At 46.8% G+C, this 24113-nt stretch overlaps 2 protein-coding genes across 7 annotated transcripts in view; both read left to right on the top strand.

The window, feature by feature from the left end:
- The first annotated feature begins 959 nt into the window (after window positions 1–959).
- Tagln2 (transgelin 2) lies at window positions 960–8282 on the top strand. 2 transcript variants are annotated; one of them, XM_047521494.1, is made up of 5 exons: window positions 960–1071; window positions 5749–5956; window positions 6435–6609; window positions 6877–6979; window positions 7490–8282. In XM_047521494.1, the coding sequence occupies exons 2-5, from the start codon at window positions 5777–5779 to the stop codon at window positions 7629–7631; spliced, it is 600 nt and encodes a 199-aa protein (XP_047377450.1). In that variant the 5' UTR covers window positions 960–1071; window positions 5749–5776; the 3' UTR covers window positions 7632–8282. The 2 variants fall into 2 exon arrangements, with proteins under 2 accessions (XP_047377450.1, XP_047377459.1); XM_047521503.1 differs by having other exon boundaries at window positions 997–1122.
- Window positions 8283–21381: 13099 nt separating this feature from the next.
- Cfap45 (cilia and flagella associated protein 45) overlaps window positions 21382–24113 on the top strand; it is a 30157-nt gene continuing 27425 nt past the window's right edge. Inside the window, exon 1 of one of the 5 annotated variants that reach the window (XM_047540625.1) lies at window positions 21382–21417. Coding sequence is in view for 2 of the 5 variants with exons in the window: in XM_047540601.1 (XP_047396557.1) it covers window positions 23915–23917 (3 nt within the window). In the remaining 3 variants the exon portion in view is untranslated. Of the gene's footprint in view, window positions 21418–23842; window positions 23918–24113 lie in introns of those variants that run through there. The other 4 variants (XM_047540634.1, XM_047540601.1, XM_047540617.1 and 1 more) reach the window with 4 other exon arrangements.

Consider the following 24113-nt stretch of genomic DNA (forward strand, 5'->3'; position numbering starts at 1 on the left):
TCGAAGAAGGAAAAGCATCCCAGGTAGAGGCATAGCTTTTGTAAAGGCACAGAGGAATGAAAACTCTTGACACTCCATAAATCTGGGCAGGACAGGGAGGGGACAGAACAGAAAGGGGAGGGGATGTCTTTGACTATCAGGCTTAACAGGGGACTCTACCATATGTGAAGAAGTTCGCTGGGCTGAGAGTGTAGCATATTACCTATAATCTGCAAGAGCCTGTTTTCCACCCGCAGCGTTGCAAAAACAAACCTCCCCAAAATACTCTACTGGTGATTTAAGCAAGGAAGTCCACCCAGGGATACTTAGCTCAATAGAATCCTGAAAGGTGGAAGGTAATCTTTGGATCCCTAAACTATGCAGCCCTGTAGCCTAAGAGACAGAGGAACCCTCTATCAACTTCCTCCACTTAGCACTCTTCTGATTTCTCCAGGATTTATGAAGAGAAGCCAAATCATAGAGGAGGAGCTGAAAGGCTGAAAGAAATCAGATCCAGAACCCAGGTCTCAACACTGACCACGCCCCTTGTGCCCCAGGCAAGGAGTGACCTCACTGTTAGTTTCTGCCCAGGCTTGAAGTAGGTGGCAAGCAAGACCACGTGGGGATGCTGTCCCAGCCTGCAAGTCCCAGTCTTGTCACACCCCAGTCATTTGGGGGTGTGTGTGGGTCTTCTTGTGCCTTCATTTACCTTGCCAGTCTCTAAAACAGTTTTCTTTCACGCATAAAGACGCCCGCAGTCTTAAGCTAATACGGGCAGCTTTCCTACTGGGACCCAAATCTTTGGGATCCTGAGTGGAAGTTGAGTATTTCATGAGTGGAGACCACGGCAGCTACATCTTAGACTCTCCAGCTCCTTTACCCCTCCGTCAAGCCCACTGCCCCCTCTCTCTTAACCATTTTTCTTGGCTTGTTCGCTGCGGCGCCTTTAAACTCTCTTGGCCCTTGCCCCGCCCCCGGTCCGCCCCGTCTGAGGCGGGACCCTCCAGAAAACCTCCAGCCAGCCAGCCCAGGCGCACCACTCGCTGCAGCAGCCCCTGACGTGCGTGTGTCGTTATCCCGCCCGTTTGGACGGTGAGCAGGACCCGGGGATCAAGGCGGGGGGCACTGCGTGGTATCTAGAAAGTAAGAAGCCAGAACTTCAGATTTGCTCCAGGGGTCTTGGGGATCACGGGTTGGAGCCAGACAAGGGTTCGATGACTGCTCTGCCCCGCCCCGTGGTGTCAGGTCCCCCTGTCCTAACCCTGCATTGCTGGGCGATGAGATCAGGCGAGGTTTGCTGGTGCTTAGACGGGGCGTCCGTCTGGAGTAGGGGCTCAGGCACCAAGCCCCACCCTCTGACTCCTGCGTCGCGTCCCGTTGGGACAAGGAAACGAGGGCGTCGGATGTTAGCTGACTGGCCCCGACTGGCGGCGCGTCCAGGTCTTGGCGCGCGCCTAGCTCTAGCTCAGCGCTCCCGGGGCTTCATGCGTGACCCTTCACTTCCTGGTTCCAGGAGCACGTGTGGGCACTGCCTGCCCACTGCATCTTCAGGCCATCTTTCCTGTACCTCCTCCTGCTAACTCGCTTTTCTGGGGACTCGGTCATGGGCTACGGCCAGAGGTCTCGGTGCGTGGGTCCCAGTGGCCTCGCCATCTGTTAAGCTCCAGTCGTCTCTAGGAGAGTTCCTCGACCTCAGGCGTTTTGGAGAGTGCTGCCCTGACCGCCCCTGAGTGCCCTTACTTTGAGGTGCGTGTGTGTGAGAGAATGGCTGCTTTCCAGGCCCTCCTACCCGTGCCTAAATCCTGTTGCTGCCCCCTCCCATGCCCCCTGCTGCTGGGAAAGCCGGTGGTGGCCGCAGGCGGGCGGGCGGGCTGCCCAGACCACTGCGTCACCCCAGTGGCGGGCGGGCGGTGGGTGACTCATCCGCGGTAACGGCCCAGGGTGTGGCCGTGGGGGTGGGGGCGGCGGCTGTAAGGGGCTGGACCTATAGGACCGGAAGTGGCCTGCAGCCTTCACCAGCTCCTCAGGTTTCCTGGAGACTGTACCGGGAGGTTCTGAGGCAACGTGGTATCTCTGGGGCAGAAAGAAAGGGGGGTCAAATGTGGAGATGCAGTGCAGGAGGAGAACTTTGGTGTGGCTGGGGTTCCACTCTATGTCTGTTACTCAGAGCACAGTCAGGGACAGCTCCCCATCTCCAACCCCTCTCCCAATTTCTCCCTACTTAACAGGGCCGACCTCAAACTGCTGAGGAGGCCAAGGTAGGGCGGGGCCAGCAGGACACTACCATTTCAGAACCTACAAATAGTCTTTGTCGGTGGCAACCCCCCACCCCCAACCTTGGCCTCTGCCCCCTGGGGATTGACCTCTAATCCTTTCTTCATTCCATTCCTTTGCATTCCAGGATTTTCACCTGTGGGGGCTATCTCAGAACACACCTTGCCTTCCCTGTGTGGTTCTTCTGAACTACCCTTAGTCTGCTTCTCTGTCCCAAACTAATGACTTCCCATCTCCAAATGCTGTTTATACCCTCCGCAGCCACCTTCTTGAGGAATCCTTGGCATCTGATGTTCTCCAAGGATTGTTGTGAAGATCCCACTTGTGCTCCTGTGTTGAGTCTTTTCACCATGAAGTCTATGGAGTGGGTGTTTGTGGTGCCCCCACCCTACCTCCAGTGTTTGGTACACAGACACCATAGCAACGTCCTAGCCTCCACCTCCTTCCCTCTGGAGTGAACCTTGTGGCTTCCTGTTTGTATAGTTCAGCTTTCTCTTCTGCTTAGGACTCTTAGGTGGTGAGGGGAGGTTCCTTGGGGTGGGGGTTGCCCTAAAGCAGCCCTTTAACCACAGTTCTCCTACTGTCATTGCTTCTGCCTGCTTTCTGTGGCATCTCTCTTTCAGAATAGTCCCAGCCCCAAATCTGAGCTGGGAAGTTCCACTGTATTCCATCTGTGTAGTCAGTGGAGAGTCCCTTTGTCTTCCCAATTGAACACCTCAGCCAGAACTCTGAAATCTAACCCCCAACGGTCTAGTGGGTATTCCCCTTTCAGCCTTGGCCTCCAGTGGGGTGAGGTGAGCTTCTAGCCCAGAATCTGGGTAGGGCAGAGGGCTGACATGCCTTTGGTGTCCCCTCCTCCTTTCCCCACTATTGTAACCTAGTGGGTGGGGGTTGAGAGTTGTTCCCACAGCTGTAGTCAGCTCTATTGTAGAGTAGTTACTCACTGCCAACCCACTCCCCAAGTTGTTTGTCTCTGGGCATCTCCCACACCTGGCTTCCAGCTGGGCATATCTCTTCTCCTCCACCCTGATAGGAGACTTGATGTTTTTCCCTTCTTTTGAGGGAGGGCAGGAGTAGGTCCTCTGGGTGTCACTAGGGTGGGCCTCTCCAGCTACAGCAGCCACAGCCCATCAGCTGCTGCCTGTCTAAGTGGGGTGGGGAAGAGAAACAGCTGCTGGCCTGGCTGGGCCTAGCTGGGACTTCTCCTTCCCATAACTCTTACCCTGTGGCTCGGGAACCCCAGGGCTGTGGGGCAATGGCCCCAGAGTGGAGCAGAGATACAACAGCTGGAGGCCATGACCCTGCCAGCTGTATCCAGGCCCCAGAATTAGGGAGGGGCCCTAAACATGCACTCTTAAACCTGAGGTAGGTCTGGGTGTGACTATGTCTGTCTTACCCTGGTGGAAGGGGGGGACCCTGGAAGGGGTTGGTTTGGGCCCTTCTCTTCCCTCTTAACTCTGGTGTCCAGGTTAATCATTCTCCTACCCTTTCTTTACCTGTGCTATAGTGCTCCCTGGACCTCAGGGTGATTGACTCTCTTCTGCTCAAGATGAGAAGTCTAGAAGTTGAACTGGGTAAAGGGGATTTGCTGATGATAGTAACACTTAGCCCCCTCCTCAAACTAGTCTTCAAGCCATTCCTCTGTGGACACAAGTTGTAGGCTTATGTAGACCAAGCAGTGACTGAGCAACTGGGACTTGACAGGGGTTGTGGGAATCTTGTCTTTCTTTTGAGACTCAGCCATGCCACCCGCCTGCCTTCCCTCAGCTGATTGTGTGTAGGGCTCTGGTGGTGTGGGTTAAGACCCAGACTGACATTTATCTGGCCCAGCTTTCAGGCCGGGGGAAGTGGGGGCTGGGTCACTCTGAATGAGGTTTAAAAATAACTGATTTATGGGGAGGATTTCTGCCGGAAATGTGCAGCTCGATAAGCTGGAGTAGAAAGGAGCAGCCATCTTGGTGTGTGGGGAAAGGTTCTGAGCTGAGACACAACCTCTGGGGATGAGAGATATGAAGCTATTTGAGGCAGCCTGGCTCCTTGTACTTCATCAGAGCCCTGAGGCTTATTGAGGGGGTGTCAGGATTGTTTAACCTGGGGTGCTTAGCCAGGATGACTTTATTCCTTCAGTCTGAACTGGCCTGGAGCCAAATGTGGGGAGAAGGTGTGGCTCCCTTTACTGTTCTTGATCACAGGTACCTACTTGTCCTGGGGATCCCCCTTTGTGAGCAACCAACCAGCTCTATTTCATAGAAGAGAGAAGAGCCCATCCAGGGAAGTGCTGGGGCAGGAAATGGGGGACTATGTCTATTTTCTGTTTCTGGTTCCCCTTGGCTTCAGCAGCACCGCCAGGATTTGCTCAGCAGGCCTCTGGGTGTGGAACTTCAGCAGTGGAGTTGTGGTAAAAGGCAGGCTGCCCACTGCAAGGTGCTGCCACCTCAGGCCAGTGGTCAGAAACCACCTAGTACTTGGTAACCAAGGTCCTTGAAGTTCAAGAAACCCTCCTGTGTACTTCCCCATTCTTCCCTTTCTTTCTAGGTTTTCTGAAAACTACCACCTAAAGTTTCTGTCCTGTTTCTACTGTAACAAACTACTACACATGTAGTATACAATTTTAGAAACCCCAACAGGAATCTTACTAAGATCCAGGGGTAGCAAGCCTGCATTCTTTCTGAGGGGACAAGGGGAGATTCAATTTCCTTATCTTTCCTGGCTTCTAGCGACCATTGCATGTTCATGACCCTGCCTCTTTTACTTAGTAAGGATCACTTAGTAAGGATCCATTGGGACCACTTGGATGATCCAGAATAATCTCCCCATCCCAAGATCCTTGATTTTAACCACATCTGCAAAGTCTCTTTGTACCATTTAAGGTAATATATCCAAGAGTACTGGGAATTAGGATGTGGACACCCTTGGGGAGTCATTATTCTGCCTACCACTGTTCCTGGAAGGGAAAGGAGAATTTGTTTTGATTCCCTGGTTTCTCAGATATTCCCTTTGCCTACTAAAATCTGCCTACCTCTTTGAGCAAGCCCTCCCAGACTGCTTCTGCCCTTCCTCTTCCATTCATTCCTACTACATGTGATCTGAATTGTGCAGTTTGCCTTTGCAAAAGTTGACTATCCCAAATGAGGACTTGCCTCAATCATTTACCCTATATTCTATTTCAGTGGATCTTATGCTTCATTCTAGTAATAAAACCATTTGTTCAAATGAAATTGAGTGGGAATGCTCAATATAATAGACAGACTTCTTATGGTAGAGGTGGGGGAAATCCAGAGATTGTCCCTGAGGCCCCACATTTCCCAGAGTTCTGAGCAGTGCTAATCTAGCCCATGTCTGCGGGTCAAGGTGAAGCTTCCCTCATAAGGCAGCAGTTCTGTTCCTCATCCATGGGCTCACCCTGGCAAATATGGTGTCTGTCCCCTCAGGTAGAATCCCTCACCCCATAGGTGCAGAATATTGACCATGGGCCTGCTTGTGTCCTTTTACAAGCTTCCCACAGCTACTACAGCTGTTAAGAATGGCCAACAGGGGACCTACATATGGCCTGAGCCGGGAGGTGCAGCAGAAGATAGAGAAACAGTATGACGCTGACCTGGAGCAGATCCTGATCCAGTGGATCACCACCCAGTGCCGCAAGGATGTGGGCCGACCCCAGCCTGGACGTGAAAACTTCCAGGTCTGGCTCAAGGATGGCACGGTGAGAGCTGTTCCCTACTGGATTGGAGGTGTAGAGAGAGCAGGACTGGGGGGACTTAGGATTAATTAACTGAAGAAGGAAAAAAACAAGAGCATGTAAATCCAGGGTTTTCCTTGGCCTGAATGTTTTTATCAAGGATGTGAGAGGACCCACGCTTTCTTCCCTCCACAGGGGAAGATAAGTGTGTTTGTGCCTCCTCCACCCTGAAGAAGAAGGCCTTAGGTGACATGAAGGAAGAAGAGCTCTGAGAAAAAACTGTGGGAGGGTAGGCTCTAAACAGTGAAACTGGCATAGCAAGGAAAGACTAAACACTAGCTGTTCCTCTGGACTCAGAGGCTGTGTGTTGGGCAAGAAGGACCCTGAGGCTTACTCAGGGTGAAGGAACCTCTCTGGTTCACTACCTCTGGTGCTAAGGGTTGTACATGCTGATCTGCAGTTGGCATATCCTCACCTCTACTACCTGCTATCCCCACCCCAGGTGCTGTGTGAGCTTATTAATGGACTATACCCTGAAGGGCAGGCCCCTGTGAAGAAGATCCAGGCCTCCACCATGGCCTTCAGGCAGATGGAGCAGATCTCTCAGTTCCTGCAGGCAGCTGAGCGCTATGGGATTAACACCACTGACATCTTCCAAACTGTGGATCTCTGGGAAGGTGGGCTAGGGCCTGGGGGCTGTCCTCCAGGACACCGCAGATTGGGCTGGTCCATTTCAACCAGGAACAAGTTTTGAGCTTTCTGAAGACAAAGAAGGGTGTGTGTTTGTGTGTGCGCATGCACGTGTGTGTGTTTGGCCACGTTGGGGCTTGGAATGGGAACAAAGAGTAAAAAGAATTTGGAAGCCAGGCCTGGCTTAGTGAGTGAGGAGGAACCCTGTCATCCAGGAGCTCAGCCCTGCTGAGCCAATATATTCATCTTTCCAGGAAAGAACATGGCCTGTGTGCAACGGACGCTGATGAACCTGGGTGGGCTGGCGGTAGCCCGGGATGATGGGCTCTTCTCTGGGGATCCCAATTGGTTTCCTAAGTAAGTATTGCTGGGGCGGCCATAGAGCCCTGTGCCACAGGGCTCCTGCCCATTCCTTTCCCTAGGAAATACTTGATGGCTCTGTGGCAGCTGACCCTGTAATCCCAGATACTCAGGAGGCTGAGACAGGAGGATTGAAAGTTTGAGGCTAGCCTCTGCCACTTTGAGACCCTGCTTTAAAGTAAAAATTCAAGAGGCCTGGGGATATAGCTCATTGGTTGAGTACCCCTGGTTCAATCCCTAGTCTCAGTACTTCAAAAAATAGAAATAAAACAAAAACAACAAAGCCCTTTCATAAAACTCCTCTTACTTCATCCATATAATTCCCTGGGGTGGTAAGTGACTGTCTCCTTGGAGAGATGAGGAGGTGGCTTCAGACAGCTCAAGGACCTCAAGGGCAGAGTCAGGACCAGCCCTTGAGCCCACTGCAGAGCCTGTGCTCTTTTCAGGGAAGAGCTGTACTGGTGCAGCCTCTGGCTTCCTTCCAACCAGCACTCCCTTCCCATTCAGGAAATCCAAGGAGAACCCTCGGAACTTCTCGGACAACCAGCTGCAAGAGGGCAAGAACGTGATTGGGTTACAGATGGGTACCAACCGTGGGGCGTCTCAGGCAGGCATGACCGGCTACGGAATGCCACGCCAGATCCTCTGATTCCCACCCTGCTCCTGTCCTCCTGTGAATGGTTAATATATATGTATATGTATATTTTAGCAATGACATTCCTTGAGAGCCCCTGGAGATCTTCGGCTCCTCTCTGCCAGGGTGGGGATCCAACCTGTCCTGTTGGCAGCCTCTCCTCCTGTGCTTACTAATACATTCTTTCCCCACCCCCATCAAAACTGGACCAACTTTTCCCTGGGACCAAATTCGGGGTGGGGTGGGGGTGTTAGTCTCCCTCTCCCCACCAGGCCTCTCCTCTTTGCCTCTGACCTCTCCTGACCCTGAGTTCTGTACTCTCAGTCCATTCCTTGGCTGGAAGTCAGGGATGCTGCCCTCTGACCTGATGCTGGACTGGCCATCCTTCCACAAGTATGCGTCTTCCACAGCTGTGGCTGCAGGGACTTAATTTATAGGGAGGGGCCTGCGGCCACTGCCACCCCAGCCACAGCTGGGCTGTACTCACTGCACATCTGGGGCAGCCTTCCTTAGCAGAGGCCCTCTTGGCTTTTTATTTTCCACTCCCCTCTCTGTGGCTGAGGGGTGAGGTTGAAGGGACAGAGGGGGGAGGGCTGCCCACCATGGTCTGGGGCTTGAGAAATATGAGTGTGCTGATTTAAATAAAGAATCCCAGTGTTTTTTGGATGGACTCTGGCTGTGTCTAGGGCCACTGTGCCCACTATGGGGAAGGGAGGAATACTGGGCAAAGTGCAGAGAATGGTAGAGGGAAGAGGGCAGAGATAAAAGATTGCAATGCTTAGCTCTATCTTCAGGTACCTCCCCCATTCTCTTTTGTTCTTGGTTTAGGGAAGGGCAGGCTGGGATTGAGAAGGGATAGGATCTTACAGCTGTCCTTGGGCTGAGAGCCATAATGCAGAACATGTGGGCAGTTTCCACAGGAAGGTGAGGCCCTCCCTACCTAATGAATTGGGCAGTCCTTCCTGGTGCTTTCACCCCTGCAGCCAGATCAGCTTCTGAGCCACTGCAGGAAGGTGCAGAGGGTTGATTCCTGAAGTGCAGCCATTTCCAGGAGGGAGACCCTCAGGCAGCCTTTGGGCAAGGTGGCCTGTGTTGGAGTTGGTCACACCAATTAGAGGCTGAAGGCGGGGCTGCAGCCATGAAGGGGAAGTAGAGCTGGGGAGTGAACAAGAGTGAATTGGTTGGTGGTGGTGGCTAGTGGAAAGAAACCTTGATCTATCCCAGGCAGCCACCTATGAGCTACATGCTGGGGAAAGCTTAACTGGGTGGCCTTGGACCAAGATAATCAACTTTGGGTCAAGTTCTCTCCAACCTTCAACTCAACCCAGGCAAGAATGTTAGGCACACAGTTTCAATCCCTAGGTGTCATCTTCCCCGCAAGCCATGTGGATCAGACCTGGTGTCTTCCCAGGGAGAACCTGGACCCTGGACTGGGCTCTTGTATTAGGATCCATCCACATCAGCCAGCCTCAAGGGCCTGCCCTCCATCATCCTTCTCCCCTGCCATGCTTTAGGGTATCTGTCTCCTTAGGAGGAGAAAGCCACAACATTGTGCCTGAGAGTGACAGATTTTGTAGTGTTTGTAAGCAGAGAACTTTTATTCTCCACCCCTGGCCCGGCTTCTCTGTGGCTACCTCTTCTGAGTAGCCCTACTACGCGCAAGGCCCCATGCTACAGGTTTGTAGTTATCAGGTCCGGATCTTATCCTTCTCCTGACACCACACTGGAAGAGATGGTATTTGCTTGCTTGCTCTGCTCCCATGGGCTGTGGCACAGATAAGATAGGCTGCAGCCAATGTGCAAATTCCCAGGGAATTGGCTATCATTCCACCCCTTTATCTCCCATTCAGGAAGGCCTTGTGGAATGCCAGTGGGAGAGAGGGATGTCATTGCAGAGAAAACACTGAATTCACCAAAAAAAAAAAAAAAAAAAAATTGCAACTTTCTCTGACTTAACTAAACTATTTATAGCTACACATTATTGGCCACACACTTCACAATTTTCTGAGACGTGATGTATCATAGTACTGACCCTACTTCAATCTCCAAGTGGATTCTCACAAAAGTCCATAAGGTGGATGTTACTGTATTATTGCTCCCATTTTATCCCCAGACGAAGACACTGGGTCTCAGAGAGGACAAGAAACTTGCCAAAGATCACACAGCAATTAAGCAGAGAAGCAGAAATTTGAGCCCAGGTCAACTCAACTGAAGGTCCAGCTGAGCCTGTGCAGTTCCAGGTTAAGCCAGAAGTGGTGCTTTGGAGGGACTGTGGGATGAAAGGTGTTGGGTGGTGTTCTTCATCTGTAAACTAAAGAGAATAATTCCTCATAAAATTATTTTTCTGCTGTAAAAATCACATGAGATACATATGGACAGCACTTTGCATAGTGGATGCTAGCACATAATAAGTGCTCAAGAAGTAGAAGCATAGGTAATAAAAGGTGGGGTTCGTGTGAGCACTGCTCTACGGAATGGGTCAAAGATGCTTTGATTAGCCCTAGTTCCACTCCTAGAATAACATTTCAAGGCAAACTGGATTTGAGAGGTACTTATCTCCCTTCTGGCTGCAACTGCTATCTACCTACCAAGTTTTGTGAAGAATCTCCATGCTTCCTCTTGATCCATCTCACTGTAGGTTCAGTAAATTCCTTTTGGAACTGACCTTCATTGGCATCTCAAAATTTTATGTTGTTTTCTGTTTACTTTTTAGCACAAACAAACAAACTGTGAAACCTGAGGTCACAGTTTTATCTATGATTTGACCTCTCCCATTTCTCCTGTTCCTTCAGGCTCTAGAGCCCAGACTGGGCCCCAGGGTGTGGTCAGGAGAAAGAGCTCCTCTGTGTAGCATCCCCTTTTTTTGCCATCTCTGAGACCCCCCATTCTCCATAACTTTTCACACTGGCATTTGATAATACTTCATTTATAGGCCTGTCCCAGCCACCTAGAACAATCTCCTCCAGGTCTCACTGTAGCTTACTCCTTTATCTCCTTCAAACGTCCTAATCACCCTATTTAAAATTGCACACTCTGCCCTCAGCCTGTGTCCTATCCTCTTCCTCTACTTTCATTTATCACCCAACATCAAATATGTTTTATTTGTTTTCTGTCTCCACCTGTAGAATGTACACTGCACAGAAGCAGATTTTTGTTGGTTTTGTTCTTGTAGTGCTTGGCACGTTGAAGGAGCCGGATAAATATTTGTTGAATGAATGAATGAATGAATGTCACAACACCTTCCTGCTTGTGAGTCCCCTTGACTAGTAACGCTGTGCCCTATCAACCCAAAGCCCCAGCCACCCAGCTTGTCATGGGATCTGAGCTAAAGACCAGCTCATTTCTCAGGTCCCATGCTTTCCCATTGTCTAGTTCCAAACAATAAAAACCCAAGAAGCTTCACTCGCTCTCTACAGTCAGGGGGGTGGAGTCTGAGAAGGGAATGGAGAGTGTTGTGTGTGCTCTGTACAAATGGAAGGTACTGGGAGGCAGGGGAAGGGAACAAGGGCAGGGGAAAGAGGTAGAAGCCAACTGTTTGCCTTCAGCCTTGAAGAGGAAAATCACTGTGGAGGTGGAGGGAAAGTAGGGTTGGCTCATGGTGGCCAATGGGAGGGAGAGTTGGGGAACAGAAATAGGGAGGAGGAAGAAGAGCTTCTGATGCTCTGCCCAGATAGGCTAACCTGTGGGTAAAAAGCATAGATCTGTATGGTCTATTCATATGCATGTGAGTGTGCACCCAGGTGTATGGAATTCAATGCACTAGGGCTCGGGGCTTTGGGTGGGAGGAGATGAATCAGTGGCCATGAGGAGGCTTCCTATGCATATGTGTTTACTCAGGATTGAGGATTATGGATGCACAGAGGTGTTGTCCTGTTTGCGTAGGCATCTGTGTTTGTACATGACTTTGTGGAGAACAAAATGTCCCATTCCTACTTCTACAGCTGAAGGAAACCTTTGAGAACTTGACAAAAGACCCAAGGAGCAGTGGAATAAGGAAAGGTCTGGACAATAGGACCCCAGAGAGGGAACAATAAGGGGCCTGGGATTAAATTTGTTGAAGAAAAGGCTAAAAGAGTAAATTAATAACTATCTCCTTGCAAAGAAATGGGTTTTAGTCCCTATGGTCAGGGAGGTAGATTAGAAGAAAATGCCCTGAAATTTTATCTAGATAAATTTAGGTTAGACAAGGAAAAATAATCCTCTTGACTCTGAAGGTTATTAGCTTCTGGAATCTCTGAAGGGTCAGGAGGAATGTCTTCAATAATAGGTATAAATCTCATCTCCTACTGGAGGAAAATGGGCAGTTCTGCCTGGGAATGCTCAGATACACACTACTTTTTTTCATTCATATATTCACTCAACAATTACTGAGGTTTTACTCTGTGTCAGGCCTTATAGGGTATGGGCGGCTGATACATGAGCTCTTTGCTCAAAGTGTGTATGGTCCTGTAGGGAGATAAAACATGGACAGGGTCCATGATGATTCAAGAAGCCAGTGAAATGTGCCTTTGGAGGAATGCAGGTAGGGCTCTGTGGGAGGATTTCTTGCCAACCTTCCCACCCGATTCCCTGGATGAATTCCTGAAAGTCCTGGGGAGCTGAGGCTATCTGTCTCAGGGATTATCTCCCTAGATCTGCCCAGGGGAGTGGGAAAACTTGTTGGGGGTGCTTCCCCAGAAAGAGGAGCAGTCACTGGCTCTGTGGTCAGAGGTCAAGTTTCAATGGAAGGCAGTGGAGAGGGGCTATTCCTTTCCTGCCTGTAATGGTCAAAGAGACCTGAGTCAAGGCGAGAAGGGATTGTTGGGGAAGGACAAATCACTATCACTGGGGTTGGGGTGAGTGTGAAGGGGTCAAACACCCCCTCAGCCTCAGACACTGAGGCTATCACACCACTTACCACATTGTTGGGTTTCTGTTGAAGAAATATGGGTCTCTGTGGGACTGAAGCATGATGAAGAGGAGGATTTTTTGTTGTTGTTGTTTTGTTTTTTGTGATACTGGGAATTGAACCTAGGGGCAATTTACCACTGAGCTACATCCCCAGTCCTTTTTATATTTTATTTTGAAATGGGGTCTCTCTAAGTTGTCCAGGCTGTTTTTGATATCAATCCTCCTGCCTCAGCCTCCTGAGTCACAGGGATTACAGGTGTGTACCACCATATCCCGCCAATATTGGACATTTCATTGAAGGGAAGGGAAGCCACTGAAGGGTTTTGAGAATGGGAATGAAGAATTGCCAGTTGTGTTTTATTCGGAAAGGTCTGTGAGGCTCCAGGGTAGAGAATAGCTTAAGATTGGAGATCTGTGACAGGCAGACTTAGTAGGTTAGTGCAGTAGTCTGGGCCAAAGGGACAGTGGCCTGGGTTAAGTGAAGGGTGGTGGAGATGGCAAAAAGAAAATGAAGTTCAAGTTATTTGGTGCTCTTTCTGTAAAAGAAAGGGAGAGGGATCAAGAAAGACATCCTTTGGTTTTAGCAATGGAACAGGATAGGAAATTCAGGAGTAGTGGGTACCATCACAAAATAACCCATTAAGTCTTAAGTTTTCAATTCTGTGAATATTTCAATGAAATTAACACAAGTGCATTAAAATAGGTTGGAAATCTTAATCTAAAGCTTGTATGTATTATTATATTAATTGATATTTTAATTATAGTATAATTATTATATCAATAATATCATTATAATAATATAGTAACAATTATTGCTACAATATAGTTATCTTTATATCATATAATTATATATTATATTTAAATTTCCTTGTTTGTTTTTTTTATTTTGATACTGAATATTGAGCCCAGGGGTGCTTTACCACTGAGCCACATTCCCTGTCTTTTTTATTTTTTAATTTGAGATCCTCTTGCTTCAGTCTCCTTAGTCATTGGAATTATAGGTGTATACCACCATACCTGGCTATATTTAAGTTTTTATAGGTGTTCCATCTCTATGGGACAAAATGAGTTAATTTCTTCCATTTTATAGATGAACACACTGAGGTTAAGAGTAAAAGTAATTTGCTGAGCTTAGCTAGTGGACAAACTGACACTTAAAGTTTTAGGAACAGAAGTTCAAGCTACTGCTTACCCTCTCATGGTGCTCACTTGTGAGATGGCTGACCCAGAGGAAGGGTTCAGTTTGTAGCTGGTTTGAGCTGTGGTTTTCCTGTGAGTGGAGACCAGGGCCACAGTGGGGGAAGGAAGAGGTCAGGCTTGGCAAGAAGTACCGGAAGTTCAGCCTCTGCAGCAAACACCTCTCAGTTCAAGGAGATGGGAACTAAGAGAGAATGCCTGAGGTAAGCCCTGGATCCTGCTGCTTGGGTTTGTTCTCAAGGATCCCTGACCTTAGACCTCCATCAGATAACCCCACTTTTACCCCAGCAAGAAACACTACTACAACCACCAGGACAATACCCAGAGTTGAATTTTCAAGGCACTTGCGTATCTGTTAATCCCAGGAAGGTTTGCTGCTTCCTGGTAAGGCTTTAGTATCTCCATGTTCTTTGGAGAGAAGAGAAAAACGGAAGCCTAGCAACTGTAGGTGATTTGCCCAGGGCTCCAGGGTACTTGAAATTAGAAAGCATGCCTTAGGTGTCTTCCTGTGGCCCCTATTCTTAAGGGTCCAGGAGGTTCTTAAAAACTCAGGTTCTCAAAGTTCATGGTCTTGAATTGTTTTTACATGTACTGGACTCCTGGTCACCTACTTGATGCTGAAAATACCCAAAACTGGCTGGGCATGATGGTGAACACCTGTAATCCCAGTATTCGAGAGGCTGAGGCAAAAGGGATTATATATTCAAGGCCTGGGCAACTTAGCGAGACCCTATATTAAAATAAAAAATAAAAAGGTTGGGGGATGTAGCTCAGTGGTAGAGTGCCCTGGGTTCAATCACACACACACACACACACACACACACACACACACACACACACACACACAGAAAGATAAGAAAAGAAAAAAATATCCAAAGTCAAGCAGTTCTGGAGATGGGGTTGCTACAGACTCCAGGAGACTTGGGATGATGGGGTTATCCTGGCCCCATCTTGAATTTTCTCCTAACCCCATCACAAGAAGTCCCAACTTCTTGAAACACACGCGGTCTCTGAGTGAAGTCCTAGGACTGCCAGTGTCACAGTCACCTGGAATGTTCCTCAGAAATGCAGATTCCAGTTAGACCTATTTACAGACAAAGAACCTGAGGTAAAACTGGAAAGAGTTGGTATTTTGAATTTGCTTTTTGAACAGCTTCCTCTATAATTCTTAGCCTGTGCAGTCCGAGAAGATAGGAGAGAAGTTTCTCCAAAGAAAATTGAGGTCTGGAAGAGCTCTCGTCCAAGCTGTGAATGGGAGTTGTCCTTCCCCTCCTCCTCCTCACCGACCCTGCACTGTTTGGTGACTGTGGTGGAGTTGCCAGGGGAACCAGGCTGTGTAACTTCCTGGCTTTGGCGGTTTTCCCCTCCTTGGCCTTATCTCAGCATCCGCCACCCAGTTCAGGGCCCGTGCTTGTCACGTAGGAGGGGAAGTTGGTGCCAGGCATGTGGAGGCTGGCCAGGACACCAGGGTAACGCCAGCCCAAGGACCTGGGTAGGCAGGAGAGTGGAGATTTGATGTTCAAGAAGGAACAGAGGCTGCAGATTTGTCAATGTCTTTCTCTTTGGCCTGGGAGGTGTGTGCCATTGGGAATGTGAGGAAGAGTGTTGGTGACAAGGAGGGGCTCTCTGTCTTTACACTGGTGTTTCACTTCCTCTCTATGACCTGATCTCTCCTGGGATGGTACCAATATCACTGTGTCCCCTGGCCTGTGCTCTCCTGTCCTCCTTTCTGTCTCCCTTCTCCAGATTTAGGACCTCCAGCTCCAAATACCTTCCATTAGTCCTCACTTCTACTCCCCCCTGAGCCCCCTACCCCCTTCTCTTTCTCCTTTATTTCATATTTCTTCCTGCTTTTCAGATTCTCCTGTCCCTCTGCCCTAGATGGGTCTTTGGGTCTGGAGCAGGAAAGCCTACTGGTCTTTATGAATAGGAAAGAGATTCTACTGTCATGTGTAACTAATTAAAACAAATAAAAAATTTAAAAAAAAGAATAGGAACGAGGAAGGGAATTTTAAAGAAAAAGGGAAGGCGATAACCAGAATAAAATAATTTGCATTTGAATATTTATTTATGTTTTGAGACTTACTTTCATTTGAAAGAATTTAGGGCAGTTGGGAGAGTTCAAGTGTTTCTAGAAGAAAGGAGACAGTAAAAGAGCCTCTCTAGCATCCATACAGAAGGTTTATGATTTGTTTCCTGATGATGAGTGGTGTTTATGCTGCACTGAAAACAAAGCCCACCCCCCTGCCCCATGCACAGGGGAAAGAGAAAGAGAAGAAAACTGTAGGGCACCGTGCAAAGTGATTTTTCTTTGAGCCTGGCCTTATCTTCATAGCATCTCTCTTTGAGGTTATTACCCCATCTCACGGATGAGGAAACCAGGTCCAGGCCAGGGTTCAAACCTTGCTATTCTGACTTTCACTGCATTCCCCCCAGGGAATGCAGTATGGGGGAACTTCCTACAGGCCATGCTAGTTGGGATTATGACTAGGTAGAAGAAACAGTATGTTACTGAGGACCAAATGGGCACTCCTAAAATGGGAACAGAGGCTGAGGGCAATGGGGGCAGGTCCAGTGGGAAGGAGGGAGGGCCCTATCTTGGAGAACTCTCAGGACTTAGCAAAGGAGTTTCGAGAAAATGTTAGGGAAAAAAAATCACCACTAACCAAGAGCCACATGCACATAACACATAATCTCCTCCACATGGTAATGTGGAGACCCCATCTCATTCTAAATCCATGGCCTAGCTACCCTGTCCAACTTCCCAACCTTTTTTATCCTCATCCAGCTTTGGCATCTAGGATCCAGTGTCGGGAAGTGCAGATTCCTAAATGTATTTCACTGGGTGGAAGGGGAGGGGAGAGAGAGTTACAAGCAGGGAGCCAGTCTTCCTTTTCATTGCTCTTAGACAGGACACATGCTTAAGTGAGAAGCCAGACTTCATTTTAGCCAACTGCCTCTGCTGGACCTTGTTTTCCAGGCTCCTCCCATTTCAATATGCTTATTCATTACAGAATTGAACTTCCTATGTCTCCTTCATTGGTCAGTGTGTGTTTGGAGGGGAATGTAACATGGTGGGGGTCAATGCCTGACTACCAGGCACCCAGCAAGGCTCCAAGGCCCCGTAGGAGATGCGGAGGCAATGCCAGGGCCAAGTCCAGTGTAAGATTGCTGGGCTCTGCTCAGGCTCCTCCGCTCCTGGCTCCTCCTCAGGACTCAGCTTCTCCCCTGGCTCCTGGCTCTGGGCCACTGGCTGGCAATCCAGGCTTTATTTTGAGACTTCTCTGGGAGTACTGACTTGGTAGGAAGGTCAGGCAGCCAGGGGTGCAGTCAGGGTTGAGCAGAAAATCTGGACCTGCCCTTTTCCTCTGGCATCTTTAACCTCTTAACCTCCCCCATTGTTCTCACCCCTTGGCTTGCTGGGCCATGAGAATGGGATGAAAAGGGGACAGGACACAGGAGGAGAATAAAGTGAAAGCTTGGGGACCAAAGTAGAAGGAAAAGGATTCCAGAGATAGAAGTAGAAGTGAGATGAGAAAAAGGAAGGAAAAGATGGAAAAGAACAGTGAGGGGAGGAGTGGGCAGGACTTGGCTGAGGGTGGGAGCTGAGAGTAAGGGCACTTACCCTAGCCCCGCCGGATGTGGCTGCACTTTGAGCCAAGTTTTGCTAAGAAGGGAATGGTTGCCTCCCTGCTTATCAGTGATGGAACTTGGTTTTATAGGGCCTGAAGCGTACACAGTTTTGGAAAAGCAGTGCAAAATTATTAATACAAATTAATTACAGCAATACGCATTTAGAATAATAAAAGAAATCACAACAAATTATAAGCTTATAGCCTTGCAAATACTACAAACATTATAACATCTAGAAGAGCAACCTAAGATTTATAAATTAACTACCTAAAACAACTAAAAAGCTTTTTTATTCTTGTCTTTTTGATTGCAAATTCTGTCTCTTCAATATGACAATGATTTTATCATATTGATTTTAATAGAGAGAATAGAAAGATAATTCATTCTTTCCCCTGACATGGATTGATCAACACTTTTATTATTATTAATAGATTTGAATGTTTCATTTCACAGTTTGTTGTGGGTAAAATCATGTCAATTTTTATGATGGTTGTCAAATTTGGGAAAATCTGTCCTAAATTTTTTTCTTATGTGGTGGTAGGATTTCAAGGCATTGTTCAATAATTAATTTGAACTGTTCTTTGAATTGCTGGCACTCATTAATCAGTTTGTCATAAATCTCATTCTAGTGTACTAATATGAGTTTCATGCACTCTCTATCAATGTCAATGCTTTTTGTTAAATCAACAAGAAATTTTAATATTCTCCCTATCGTTCAAGTGATTTTCTTCTCCTTGTTAATTGAATTACCAAGCAATCTAAATGCCTACTTATTCTATTCAAAATTTGTCTATTCCTCTTATTGCATTACCTTTTTGTAATGATCTGAAAATTTGTTATAATTTGCTTCCGAATTTCAAAATAATTTCTACTGATTTCATGGCTTGTCTTTATATTTTTGTCTCATGAATCTTAATTCGAAGTCAATTTTATGTTCCTTAATACATAAATTCATAGGTGACAAAAGCAAAAAATATACTATTGATATATGTCCAAGTCAAAAATCTGTTAATTTTAACTTTTATTATTGAAATCTTCAAAGAGACTAAATGCAGTTTCAAATGGCATATTTGAAATGGCATATTCAAGTTGTATCAACTTTTTTTTAAAATTTATTTTTATTGTAAATAATGGGATACATGTTTCTGTTTGTACATGGAGTAACAGCATACCATTTGCGTAATCATACATTTACATAGGGTAATGATATTTGATTCATTCTATTATTTTTTCCTCCCCCCCACCCCTCCCACCACTCTTTTCCCTCTATACAGTCCCTCCTTCCTCCATTTTTGCCCCGCTCCCACCCCCCATTATGTGTCATCATCTGCTTATCAGTGAGATTATTCGTCCTTTGGATTTTTGAGATTGACTTATCTCACTTAGCATGATATTCTCCAATTTCATCCATTTGCCTGCAAATGCCATAATTTTATTATTCTTTATAGCTGAGTAATATTCCATTGTGTGTGTGTGTATATATATATATATATATCACAGTTTCTTTATACATTCATCAATTGAAGGACATCTAGGTTGGTTCCACAGTCTGGCTATGGTGAATTGAGCAGCTATGAACATTGATGTGGCTGTATCTCTGTAGTATGCTGATTTTAAGTCCTTTGGGTATAGGCCGAGGAGTGGGATAGCTGGGTCAAATGGTGGGTCCATTCCAAGCTTTCTGAGGAATCTCCATACTGCTTTCCAGAGTGGCTGCACTAATTTGCAGCCCCACCAGCAATGTATGAGTGTACCTTTTTCCCCACATCTTCTCCAACACCTATTGTTGCTTGTATTCTTGATAATCGCCATTCTAATTGGGGAGAGACGGAATCTTAGGGTAGTTTTGATTTGCATTTCTCTTATTACTAAAGATGGTGAACATTTTTTCATATGTTTGTTGATCTTCTTCTGTGAAGCATCTGTTCATATCCTTAGCCCATTTGTTGATTGGGTTATTTGTATTCTTGGTGTAGAGTTTTTTGAGTTCTTTATATATTCTGGAAATTAGTGCTCTATCTGAAGTGTGAGTGGCGAAGATATTCTCCCACTCTGTAGGCTCTCTCTTCGCATTGCTGATAGTTTCCTTTGCTGAGAGAAAGCTTTTTAGTTTGAATCTATCCCAGTTGTTGATTCTTGCTTTTATTTCTTGTGCTATGGGAGTCCTGTTAAGGAAGTCTGATCCTAAGCCAACAAGGTGAAGATTTGGACCTACTTTTTCTTCTATAAGATGCAGGGTCTCTGGTCTGATTCCGAGGTCCTTGATCCATTGTGAGTTGATTTTTGTGCAGGGTGAGAGATAGGGGTTTAGTTTCATTCTGTTGCATGTGGATTTCCAGTTTTCCCAGCACCAATTGTTGAAGAGGCTATCTCCTCCATTGCATATTTTTGGCACCTTTGTCTATTATGAGAAAATTGTATTTATTTGGGTTTGTGTCCTTGTCCTCTATTCTGTACCATTGATCTACCTGTCTATTTTGGTGCCAATACCATGCCATTTTTGTTACTATTGCTTTGTAGTATAGTAGAAGTTCTGGTATTGTGATACCCCCTGTTTCATTCTTCCTGCTAAGGATTGTTTTAGCTATTCTGGGTTTCTTATTCTTCCAGATGAATTTCATGATTGCTTGCTCTATATCTGTAAGGTACCTCATTGGTATTTTAATTGGAATTGCATTGAATCTGTATAGCATTTTTGGTAGAATGGCCATTTTGACAATATTAATTCTGCCTATCCAAGAACATGGGAGATCTTTCCATATTCTAAGGTCTGCCTCGATTTCTTTCTTCAATGTGTTGTAGTTTTCATTGTAGAGATCTTTTACCTCTTTGGTTAGATTGATTCCCAAGTATTTTATTTTATTTTTTTGAGGCTATTGCAAATGGTGTTGTTTTCCTCATTTCCCTTTCAGCTGTTTCGTCGCTTACATATAAAAATGCTTTAGATTTATGCATGTTGATTTTATAGCCTACTATTTTGCTGAATTCATTGATGAGGTCTAGAAGTTTTCTGGAGGAGGTTTTTGGATCCTCTAAATATAGAATCATGTCATCAGCAAATAGTGACAGCTTAAGTTCCTCTTTTCCTATTCGTATCCCTTTAATTTCTTTGGTCTGCCTAATTGCTCTGGCTAGAGTTTTGAGGACAATGTTGAATAGAAGTGTATCAACTTTTTAAATAAATGGTTTACATTTTGTTTCTTTTTCAAGTCTTTGAAAATATGCAGTCCTTAAAATATCCTTGTACTGTTGCAAGGTGTGATAAGTAGAATAAAGTATTCTCCCGCCACTCCAATCCCAGTGTCCAAATGTCCACCCATTAATTCCTTGGATTTATGAATATTTACCTTACATAGCAAAAAGGACTTTGCAGATAAGATGAAGTTAAGGAGCCTGAGATGGGGTGAAGATCATTGATTATCCCGGTAGGAAGAACCTACTCACCTGAGTCCTTAACATCAGAGCATCTTTCCCAGCAGAGAGATGACTACTGAAAAATGGTCAGAGAAATGCATGGATCCTGGCTTTGCAGATGGAGAGGGGGGCTCTGTCAGCCAAGGAATATGGGCAACTCTTAGAAGCAGTGGAGTCTACAGAAGGAAGGCAACCCTGTTGATACCTTGATTTCAGCCTAGTGAGACTGGGGTCAAACTCTAGAGCTTTTATAAATTCATGTTGTTTTAAGTTACTAAATTCATAGTCATTTGTTACAGCAGCAGTATAAAACTAATACATAAGACATGAATAGTTTTAAAATGGAAAGACTACCTCTTTACAATTAGAAAAGTTCAAGTAGGTATGTGTGTTTAAAATACTCTATTTAAGAGAGGAATACAACAAGAAAACATATCAAGTGCTGGAAAAACAGTACTCAACCAGTTTAGGTGCTCTGGAAGCAGCTTTTTCTCTGATGAGATGCATAACATATAATTATATAGGCTACATAACCTTGTCTTTTCCTGGTCCGAGAGAATTTCAGTTTTGAGTAGGCATTGATAAGAACACAATCTCCACTTAAAATAAATTTTTTTTTCTTTTTTTGCAGTGCTGGAGGTTGAACCCAGGGCCTTGTGCTTGCGAGGTAAGCACTCTACCAACTGAGCTATCTCCCCAGGCCTCCACTTAAAATTTTACTCCACTGATGGTTAGAACAATTTTTTCACAGATTGGCTTCTGGATTTGTACATTTTAAACCTTGTTTCTCCTCCACATCACCTATCCTTTTTGTGTCATACACCATAGTACAATCATATGAAGAATATGGTCAGTACATGGATGCCTGGACATTCAATGAAAGGGTGTTCCAGAAAGCCTTTCCTACACCAGGACAGTGGACAGTAACTTAACTATACATGCAAGTGATGGAAACCACACAGACATGTTTCACCAAATCCAAAATAAATGTTTCCCTAAATTGATTTCCTTTTGCAAAGGTACAGAAATACATGACTAAAGTGACAGCTCAGGGCCCTGCTGTGAATTTTAGTGAGGTTCCTATGAAGAGGAAGTCTGGAGTTTAGGACTTTGTCAGCTTTGAGGTCAATTCAAACATCACCTCGGAAGGTGATTTCCTTACACTACACTCTGTCATTCTTTCCTGCCTGCCTCAACTTTACACTTTTGCTTCAAAAAAGTCAGCCTGCTGGGTGTGGTGGCACATTCCTGTAATTTTAGCAAGTCAGGAGGCTGAGGAAGAATTGCAAGTTCGAGGCTAACCTGGGCAACTCAGGGAGACTGTCTCAAAAGAAAGTAAAAAACTGGACTGGGGATGTAACTCAGAGGTAGAGCAAACCTGTGTTAAATCCCTAGTAACACACACACACCCCTGCACGTGCACGTGCACACACACATCAGTTTGGGTGGAGAAAAGAACACAATATTTGAGCTTAGACAGTTATCTCTCTTGGCCTCAGTTTCCTCTTTGGTTACAGGGACAATAACTACCTCAGAAGAATGTGGCAGAAAATTGGGTAAAAAACTTTCTGGTAGCATCTGATTCCTGGTTGGGGCGACTTGTCTTCCTGGGCTGCAGGAAAGGGGGTTCTAATGCCAAGGCAGGGCAAGAAAGTTGCCAGAAACAGAAAAGTTCCTTCCTTCCCTCCCAAGTCACTCAAGGACTGTGCTCTTTAATAAGCTTTTCCCTCCCCTCCTAGATCCAACACTCTGTGGGACTTCCTGGAGAAGGGAGTGCAATTTTGTACTCTTGAGGATCCCAAAAGAGATAAGGGAAGGAATGTGAAGCTTGCTGGAATAAGTTCTTTAGAAGCTGCAGCAGGTGGCCCTGTTTCCCTTCCTTCATTCCGGGCGGGTGGGGGTGGGGGATGTCTGTGACTCTCCATGCTTAAGTTGGAGTAAGGTTCAGAAAGACTGCTAATGGGGTTTGGAGAGGTTTGGAAGTGAGGCATGGGTCACGGAATTGCAGAGTTACTAAGAGCTCAGCTAATCAACACTTGAGGAAGAAACACGTCCTGGCTGGTGGGAAGGCTTTGTGAGGTTTGGAGTATACAGGCTGTCCAGGTCAATTCAGTTCTCTGTCCCTGAAGGCTGGGAGATAAAAGGGCCAAATCAAATTGAGAATATTAAATTCCTCAAATCATACAAATGAAAAAGTGTTAAAAAGCTGGTTCCCAGCCGGTTCTATAACATATGCTTGGGCAACTTAGAGAGACCCCGTCTCAAAAGAAAGAATTAAAAAGCGCTGGGGATGTAGCTCAATGGTAGAGCATTCCTGGACTTTCTTTTCAGTACCACGGGGAAAAAAGTTCCCCAAAGCCAGATCCATAGATTTTGACTCTAGGGCCTATATTTTTATTTTTTCCCCCGGTTCTGGGTCTTGAACCCTGTGGTGCACTACCACTGAGCTGCATTCCCAGCCCTTTTTGAGTCAGTCTCGCCTAGTTGTCCAGGCTGGCCTCGAACTTGCGATCCTCCTGTCTCAACCTTGTGAGTCGCTGGGATTACAGGCGTGTGCCATCGTGCCCAGCTTTTACTTCTTTTTTTAATAAGCTCTCTCAGATCTCAGAGAGGGAAGTCAGAGGCTTTTAAGAACTGCTCCTGAGACGGCAAACCCATATTCAAAGCCGGAAGTTTTTCTTTGGTCTAATGGACTCCCCTTCCTATTGTGAAATTTATTTGGTCTAATGCTGCTTGCTCCGCTGCGGACCAAACTCGGGGTCAGGTTTGGCTAGGCTCCTCCCGCGCACTGGGGCAACGGTAACCATGGTAACCCAGGGTTGGGGGGGTGGTCTGGGGAAAACTTGACCCCGGCTAGGCCTAGCTCTTGGGGCAGCTGGCAGTTAGTTGCCCCTGAGTCTCGAGTTCTGTCTGAGTTCGGCCATAAAGGGCGTATCCTGGCGGGTCAGCCTTTTACAGCCACGATTCCTGCTCGAGAGGAGGGAAAGATTGGAGGGAGGAGCTCCGGTTCCTAAACTACCAGCACGCGGTGACCGCCCTCCCAAGTTGGGAGGGGCGGGGCCTGGGGCGGGGCCAGGCCGGAGAGCGCGGGCTCTCGGTTGTTATGGGAACGCGTCAACACCAAGAGCCCCGCGGCAGTGCGGGCTGTGGAGGAGGCCGCAGAGATGGTGAGGCTCTGGGCAGCGGTAGCCCACGTGTCCTGAACTGGGTTGGAGGGGGTAAAGTGGGGGCTGGGAATGGCAGAAGTTGGGTCTGGGTCTGAGGGTCAGGAAGGTCTGGGAGTAGGTAGGACAACCCTAGAAGAAGCAAAGGAAGACTAGGGAGGGGTTCAAAAGAGGAATTAGGGGCGGAGTCGGTAGGGGT

This window comes from Sciurus carolinensis, chromosome 1 (assembly GCF_902686445.1).
Source record: "Sciurus carolinensis chromosome 1, mSciCar1.2, whole genome shotgun sequence".
NCBI classification, from domain to species: Eukaryota; Metazoa; Chordata; class Mammalia; order Rodentia; family Sciuridae; genus Sciurus; species Sciurus carolinensis.